General features: G+C 60.6%; 2 protein-coding genes across 2 annotated transcripts; both read left to right on the forward strand.

Annotated features, from left to right (window-relative positions):
• Positions 1-194: 194 nt before the first annotated feature.
• On the forward strand, positions 195-2,677 carry LOC131590501 (protein S100-A7-like). Its single transcript, XM_058860614.1, has 3 exons — positions 195-313; positions 722-932; positions 2,088-2,677. The coding sequence occupies exons 1-3, from the start codon at positions 195-197 to the stop codon at positions 2,250-2,252; spliced, it is 495 nt and encodes a 164-aa protein (XP_058716597.1). The 3' UTR covers positions 2,253-2,677.
• A 1,860-nt stretch (positions 2,678-4,537) lies between these two features.
• Positions 4,538-6,337, forward strand: LOC131590453 (protein MRP-126-like). The gene is made up of 3 exons (XM_058860528.1): positions 4,538-4,594; positions 5,505-5,663; positions 6,001-6,337. The coding sequence occupies exons 1-3, from the start codon at positions 4,586-4,588 to the stop codon at positions 6,178-6,180; spliced, it is 348 nt and encodes a 115-aa protein (XP_058716511.1). The 5' UTR covers positions 4,538-4,585; the 3' UTR covers positions 6,181-6,337.
• Positions 6,338-8,081: the final 1,744 nt, after the last annotated feature.

Here is an 8,081-nt window from a genome sequence, read left to right on the forward strand (position 1 = left end):
CGCCGTCGAGGTGTGACAGAGCCGGGGTTTTTCCCCTCCCTGAGCCCTGTCAGAGGTGATGGAGGGGACAAGGAGAACATTTCCAAAGCCCGGTGGGTGCAACCAGGAACTGCCGAGCTGAGGAATGAGGCCGGGAGGGGCTCCGGGGTTCCCACCTGGCAATTTCCAGGTCCGGGAAATGGGAGCTCAAGCCGATGCTTGTGGCAGGTGTGTCACCAGCTCTGATGAAAGAGAACAGGTATAAAAGAGCTGGTCCAGGCTCCTGGGTCACACCGACACATCCATCCCCTGCAAAGCCTCCTCGGAGACCAGGGTGAGTAGGATGAGGATGGTCCTGGAAGGGAGAAGGATGAGGGAGAAGCGGTTTGGGATGCGGCCTCAGCCCAGGGCGATGGATTCTCCTCGGGGCAGAGCAGGAGGTCGGTTTGGGTTGGAAAATGAATTCCTGGCACTGCTAATTCTGTGCCCTCTGCCCTGAACCCCTGGTGGCCTGACCCTGCTGCCCTCACCTGAAAAGCGTCCCCAGGAGTGTGGGAACGAGCTGCTTCCCTGGAAAAGCCAAACTGGAGCCGGATCCCAGCAATTTCCCCAAATCCCCTCATTTTCTGCTCCGCACCAAGGAGCTGAAGGTGCCCCGGGCTCAGCCCCAGCAGGACGAGGCTCCAGGAGCGGCTCCCGCTGGTTTTTGTCTCCTCTCACGGCTCCGAGGTTTGTCCCGCAGGTACCTCCGGAGCTCAGCCATGTCCTCCAGCAGCCACAGCCACGCCGGGAGCCGGCAGTTCCCCGGGAATTGCACCTTGGAGAAGGCCCTGCAGACCGTGGTGGATGTTTTCCACCAGTACAGCACCCGCCAGGGCGAGATCGACCTGCTCAGCCTCGGCGACTTCAGGACGCTGCTGAAGGAGCAGGCGCCGTCCTTCCTGGGGAGCTGCGTGAGTGCCGGGGGGACGATCCCCCGGGATGGGGAACGGGCTGGGGGCTCCTGGTGACCCCCAGATCTGGGGCTCAGCCCTCCTCTTCCTCCTGCCGCGGGGTTTGGGAAAAAAAACCTGTCCCCAAGTGGGGTTTGTGACAAAACCCTGTCCCCAAATGGGGTTTGGGACAAAACCCTGTCCCCAAATGGGGTTTGGGACAAAACCCTGTCCCCAAATGGGGTTTGAGACAAAACCCTGTCCCCAAATGGGGTTTGGGAAAAAAACCCTGTCCCCAAATGGGGTTTGGGACAAAACCCTGTCCCCAAATGGGGTTTGGGACAAAACCCTGTCCCCAGTGGGGTTTGGGACAAAACCCTGTCCCCTCTGGGGTTTGGGACAAAACCCTGTCCCCAGTGGGGTTTGGGACAAAACCCTGTCCCCAGTGGGGTTTGGGACAAAACCCTGTCCCCAAGTGGGGTTTGGGACAAAACCCTGTCCCCTCTGGGGTTTGGGACAAAACCCTGTCCCCAAATGGGGTTTGGGACAAAACCCTGTCCCCAGTGGGGTTTGGGACAAAACCCTGTCCCCAAATGGGGTTTGGGTCAAAACCCTGTCCCCAAATGGGGTTTGGGTCAAAACCCTGTCCCCAGTGGGGTTTGGGACAAAAACCCTGTCCCCAGTGGGGTTTGGGACAAAACCCTGTCCCCAAATGGGGTTTGGGACAAAACCCTGTCCCCTCTGGGGTTTGGGACAAAACCCTGTCCCCTCTGGGGTTTGGGACAAAACCCTGTCCCCAAATGGGGTTTGGGACAAAACCCTATCCCCAAATGGGGTTTGGGACAAAACCCTGTCCCCAGTGGGGTTTGGGACAAAACCCTGTCCCCAGATGGGGTTTGGGACAAAACCCTGTCCCCAGTGGGGTTTGGGACAAAACCCTGTCCCCAGATGGGGTTTGGGACAAAACCCTGTCCCCAGATGGGGTTTGGGACATAACCCTGTCCCCAATGGGGTTTGGGACAAAGCCCTGTCCCCTCTGGGGTTCCACCCGGGGCTAAGGGAAGACAGGGGAGGGTCAGGACATCCTGCAGCTCCCAAACCCTTCCCAGGGCAGGGAAGGAGCTGAAGGCTCCCCCGGGGAGGGACGTGACCCCCCTGTCCTGTCCCCAATCGCAGGACAGGAACCAGGCTGGGTACTTGGAGAAGCTTTTCCAAGAGACCGACCTGAACAAGGACCAGGAGCTGAGCTTTGAGGAGTTCACCATCGTGCTGAGCAAGGTGGCCGATGATGCTCACCGCATCAGCCACGGCTCCGAGCGCTGCGGGCCCGACCAGGACTGAGCCTGGGCACGGGAACCCGGCACAGGGAAGCTTTGGGAATTTGGGAATTTTTGGGAATTGGGCTCTGGCTGCTCCCAGCCCGCTCGGGACAGCCCCGCTCACGGCACAATAAAGCATCGCTTGAGATTCTCCGAGTATTTCCCGTCTCCTCACTCCTGACCCGAGGGGCAGCGCCTGCGGGGTCACCCCGGGGTGACAAAGCTGCTGTTCCCCTGCAAGGACACCTGCACAGCCACCAGAGTCACCAGCGCCTGTCCCTGTGACCCCCAGCACTGCCCCTTGTCCCCACAGAGCCACCAGCGCCTGTCCCTGTGACCCTCAGCACTGTCCCTTGTCCCTGCAGAGCCACCAGAGTCACCTGTCCCTGTCACCCTGTGACCCCCAGCACTGCCCCTTGTCCCCACAGAGCCACCAGCGCCTGTCCCTGTGACCCCCAGCACTGCCCCTTGTCCCCACAGAGCCACCAGAGTCACCAGTGCCCATCCCTGTGACCCTCAGCACTGCCCCTTGTCCCCATAGAGCCACCAGAGTCACCTGTCCCTGTCACCCTGTGACACTTGGCACTGTCCCTTGTCCCCACAGAGCCACCAGTCACCAGCACCCATCCCTGTGACCCCCAGCACTGCCCCTTGTCCCCACAGAGCCACCAGCGCCTGTCCCTGTGACCCCCAGCACTGCCCCTTGTCCCAACAGAGCCACCAGCGCCTGTCCCTGTGACCCCCAGCACTGTCCCTTGTCCCCGCAGAGCCACCAGAGTCACCAGCGCCTGTCCCTGTCACCCTGTGACACTTGGCACTGTCCCTTGTCCCCACAGAGCCACCAGAGTCACCTGTCCCTGTCACCCTGTGACCCCCAGCACTGCCCCTTGTCCCCGCAGAGCCACCAGCGCCTGTCCCTGTCACCCTGTGACCCTCAGCACTGCCCCTTGTCCCCACAGAGCCACCAGCGCCTGTCCCTGTGACCCCCAGCACTGTCCCTTGTCCCCACAGAGCCACCACAGCGGTGCCAGCACAGCCTGGGGGCTCAGCCCTGGCTCAGGGGACCCCCCCGTGCCACCCCCCGTGCCCCACCCTTGTCCCCCCGCCACCCCCGGGGTGATCAGAGTGACCCAAGGAGGTTTCCTGAGGTTGCACCCAAAGGCTGCAACGCCGGCCCCGCGTTGTGAAACGTCCCCCGATTGTCCCCAGAGGTTGTGAGCAGCAGAACCCCCCCGTTGTGAAAGCAGAGCGCCCCTCCGGCCGGGGCTGGGGGGCGGAATCACAGCACCCCGGGGTGATTTCACCGGGAAAGACCCCCAGGATGGAGCCCAAGCTGCCCCTTGTCCCCAGCCGGACACTCGGAGTGACATCCAGCCCTTCCCTGGACACCTCCAGGGACGGGGAGTCCAAACCTCCCTGCCCTGAGCGCCCTTTCCAGGAGGAAATTCCCGCTGGAAGCCCAGGGCTGCGGCTCCTTCCATGCTCTGGAGCTCCTGGACCCATCCCAGGCCCGTCTGGGGCTTTGTTTCGGTCCCCACTTCGTGTCCGAGGCTTGAACAAACCCCAGAGGAGCGAGCTGAGCCAGCAGGCTGCTCATTTTAATGAGGAAACGCCGGAAAATCTCCTTTTGCTCCCAAACTCGGCAGCTCTGAGCTGCCAGGCCAACAACAACACAAAAAATCCACGAGGCGAGGACCGAGCCCTGGGAAAAGCGGGGAAGGGGGAAAATAAATAAAAATAAAAATGAGATAAAATGCGCCTTTGAGGCAGCGCTGGGCTGGGGAGGAGCCGCGGGTGGAATGGAGCTCCTGGAGCTCTGCTGGGCTGGGAACACGCCCGGGTCACCTTTCCCTGCAGGTGTCACCTCTGTCACACAGCCAGCAGCGCCTGGCGCTCGGTGCTCGGCTCCGGGGACGTTGGAACCGCTGGGTTTGGGGGTTTTTTCCAAGCTCAGGGGTTTTTTCCAAGCTCAGGGGTTTTTTCCAAGCTCAGGGGTTTTGGGAAGCCGTGGAACGCCGGGATGAGCTTTGGGGATGAGCTGGTTGGAGCAGGGCAGGGATGGAGCCTCGGGAACCACAAAAGGAGGGAAATTGTGGAAGAATCCCCAGGGAAGGGGGTTTGGTTTGGGATTTTTTTCAGGAGCTGGTGTTGAATCTCAGCAGGTGAGGGGACAGGGCCACCCCCACCCGAGCCCGGGCCACCCCGACCTTGCGGGAAAAGCCACAGAGGAACTGCCCGGGAGCCTTGAGCAACTCCGGGCGCTGCGGGGCTGGAACGGGGACATTTCACAACCGGCCGGGCTATAAAAGACCCCGCGGTGACACCGGCCCCAGGGGACCTCACCACCGTGACAGGATGAGCAAGGCAAGTCCGGGGGGAGCTGAGGGTGTCCCTGCTCTTTTCCAGGTCCTGGGATCCTCGGGGAGCTTCTCTTCATCCCAGCGCCGGGTCCTGGCTGAGCGAAACCATCTCCAGGGGCCGTGAGGAGAGAGGGTTTCACCTGGGAGAGGCTCCTGACCACCAAAGAGGCTCCTGGAAGTCTGAGCTGCGGCCCCACTGAGGGTTTTTGGGGTGTTGTCACTTGCTTTGCATCCCCACAGAGGGTTTTGGGGTGTTATCAGATGCTCTGTGTCCCCACAGAAGGTTTTGGGGTGTTGTCACCCGCTCTGCATCCCCACAGAGATTTTTTTGGGGTGTTATCAGCTGCTCTGGTTGATTTATCAGCAGAGCCAGGCTTAGACAATTTTGGGGTTTTGAGGACAAACCTCAGCTCTCGTTTGTGGGCAGAGGCTGCGAGGTCCTTCCTGAGGCTCCTTGGAGGAAACTCCAACAGCTCCTGCTCATCCCCAACCGAGGGACAGCTGTGTCCTGATCCCGATCCCGATCCTGATCCTGATCCTGATCCCGATCCTGATCCTGATCCTGATCCCGATCCCGATCCTGATCCTGATCCTGATCCCGATCCCGATCCCGATCCCGATCCCGATCCTGATCCTGATCCTGATCCTGATCCTGATCCTGATCCCGATCCTGATCCTGATCCCGATCCCGATCCTGATCCTGATCCTGATCCTGATCCCGATCCTGATCCCGATCCCGATCCTGATCCTGATCCTGACCCTGATCCCGATCCCGATCCTGATCCCGATCCCGATCCTGATCCTGATCCTGATCCTGATCCTGATCCCGATCCCGATCCCAGTCCCGGTCCCGGTCCCAACCCCGATCCCGGTGGGTTATCCCAGGTTTTCTGGACATTTTGTTTCTCCCCCAGGGCCAGCAGAGCCAGGAGCCGCTGTCGGAGCTGGAGAAGGCCATGGACGTCATCATCGACGTGTTCCACCAGTACTCCCGGCGGGAGGGGGACAGGGACACCCTGAGCAAGAAGGAGCTCAAGCTGCTGATTGAGAAGCAGCTGGCGAATTACCTCAAGGTGAGGGGGCCCCAGGGGTTGGGGTTCACCCCCTCCCCACTCCGCTCTCCTGCCCAACCACCCCGTCCCGAACCTTCTCCATGAAGGAACCCCCTCAGCTCTGGGTGAACCTGCGGCCCCTCATCCCCTTCTCCACAAAAATCAGCCCAAAAATCTCCTTTTTCCCCCAGAAACTGCACCAGAAACACCCCCCCAAATCCCATTTTTTTTTTATTTTTGGAACTCACTTAAAGCCAAAGGAAAGATTTTCCCAGCCAGGGGGAATTTTGAGATTTTTGAGCTGCAAACGAGGGGGTTTCGCCCTCACCTTCCTCACCCTCATCCTCCTCCTTGGCAGCACGTGAAGAACAAGGCCACCATCGACCAGATCATGAAGGACCTGGATGTGAACAAGGACTCCCAGCTCAGCTTCGGCGAGACGATGCTGCTGGTTGTCCGTGTCACCTGCGCCACCCACGAGCACCTGCACGAGGTGGAGGAGCAGCAGCACCAGCACCACCACCAGCACCACCACTGAGGCTCCTTCCTCTCCCTCCCAGGGATCTTCCCGCTTGGAAAAGGCTCCCGAGCCCAAATCCCGCCCGGAGCCGCCGCTCCCTGCCCGCCTCCCTCCTTCCCTCCCTCCCCGCGCCGCGGTTTTGCTGCCGAATAAAGATTTACCCCGAAGCTCTCCTGTGTCCCTCGGGGTTTTCCTGGGCTTTTCTCTCCTCGAAGAGGGCGAATCCACCTTTGGGACAGGCTGCGGGTTCCCAGGGCTGGGGTGGATGCCTGGGAATTTGGGGTTGCACCAGGGGTTTGATGGATTTTTGCATTTCCAGTTGGGAAAAAAAAAAAACCAAAAATCATATTTTGTCCTGGAAACTCTCCAGAGGTGTCCCAAGCCTGAGCTGTGGTGCTGGGCAGGAGCTGGGAGGGAGGATGGGGAGGGATGAGCACTATTTTCTGGAGGAAAACCCTTTTTAGGGCATTTTAGCTCCACAGACGGGGGATGGACGCGTTAAGTTTTGGGCAGCTGCTCTCTGCGTGGACAAGAACGGGAAAAACCCCAAATCCTCACTCAGAACCCCCCAAATCTGCAGAAAAAAATTATAAAAATGTTCATTTGTTAAACATCAGCTGCTTTCCAGAGGGAAACACGGACGGAGCCGCTGAGCAGCTTCCCGGGCTCCTGATTTCCAAACCCCTTTTGGGGCAGGAAAAGCAGCTCCGTGGTGATTTCCCAAGGCTGACTCAAAGCCCTGAAATCGCCCAGCTCCGGGAAGGAACCTTCCAGAAACTTCCCCAAAGCAGCAGAGCTGAAGCAAGACCCCAACCCCCCTGCCCAGCCCACACGAATTTGCTTCACCCCCGGCTTGCTTCAGCTTCCTCCGGAGCCGCTTTTGACACCCCAAAATGTCAAATTCCTCCCGGGCAGCCCAAAGGAGCAGCGGCCCCTCAGCTCCGCACCCCAAAACGGGGCAGGAGCCCTAAAAGGCAGCAGGAGCCCCAAAATGGGGCAGGAGCTCCGAAATGGGGCAGGAGCTCTGAAATGGGGCAGGAGCCCCAGAACGGGGCAGGAGCTCCGAAATGGGGCAGGAGCCCCAAAACGGGGCAGAAACCCCAAAATGGGGCAGGATCCCCAAAATGGGGCAGAAACCCCAAAATGGGGCAGGAGCTCCGAAATGGGGCAGGAGCCCCAGAACGGGGCAGGAGCCCTAAAAGGGAGCAGGAGCCCCAAAACGGGGCAGGAGCCCCATCCCGCAGCGCTTTGGGGTCTCTGTGGAGCCCCCACATCCCCGGGGAGCGGAGAGAGCTCGGGAACAGCCTTGGGGACAGGGATTTTCAGCAGATCAGGACTTTCGGGGGGCTCAGCCCCTCTGTCCCCGCACAAACCCCCCCGGGATGGAGGCAGGAGCCGGCTCGGCTGTTGCTGTAACCGGATATTTGTCAACCCCGGAGCTGGGGGGGCTCCTGTTGTGTCACCCCGGGGCTGCTGGGCAGGAGGGGACAGAGAGCGACCCCTCCCCAAGCCCCAGATCCACATCGGGACGCTTTCATCCCCAGCCATCCTTTTCCAGGATTGCGGGATTGGGAGCCCCGGGCTCCTGCTGCCACCTCGTGGGACGCGACATCGCGGAGCGGCGACACTCCCAGAGGCCACCAGGTCCTGCCTGCGACCGCCCCGAGCCCGGCTTCCCCCTGCTCCTCTCGGAAATAAATCGGATTTCTCTGCCGGAATCGGGCCCTGCAGTTTTTGTGAGGCCACGCAGCCGTTTTTAAATATCCCAAAATCCTCGACCTGGGGATGGATCAGAGCCTGATCCCGGCCATGGGATGAGCAAGGAGTGACCCTCGATGTCCCCGGGTGTCCCCACCCTGCCAGCTCAGGGCTCCTGACCCCGGCTCTGCTGCCCTGGCCTGAGCTGGTCCAGTCTGGGA

This window comes from Poecile atricapillus, chromosome 33 (genome assembly GCF_030490865.1).
Source record: "Poecile atricapillus isolate bPoeAtr1 chromosome 33, bPoeAtr1.hap1, whole genome shotgun sequence".
NCBI lineage: Eukaryota > Metazoa > Chordata > Aves > Passeriformes > Paridae > Poecile > Poecile atricapillus.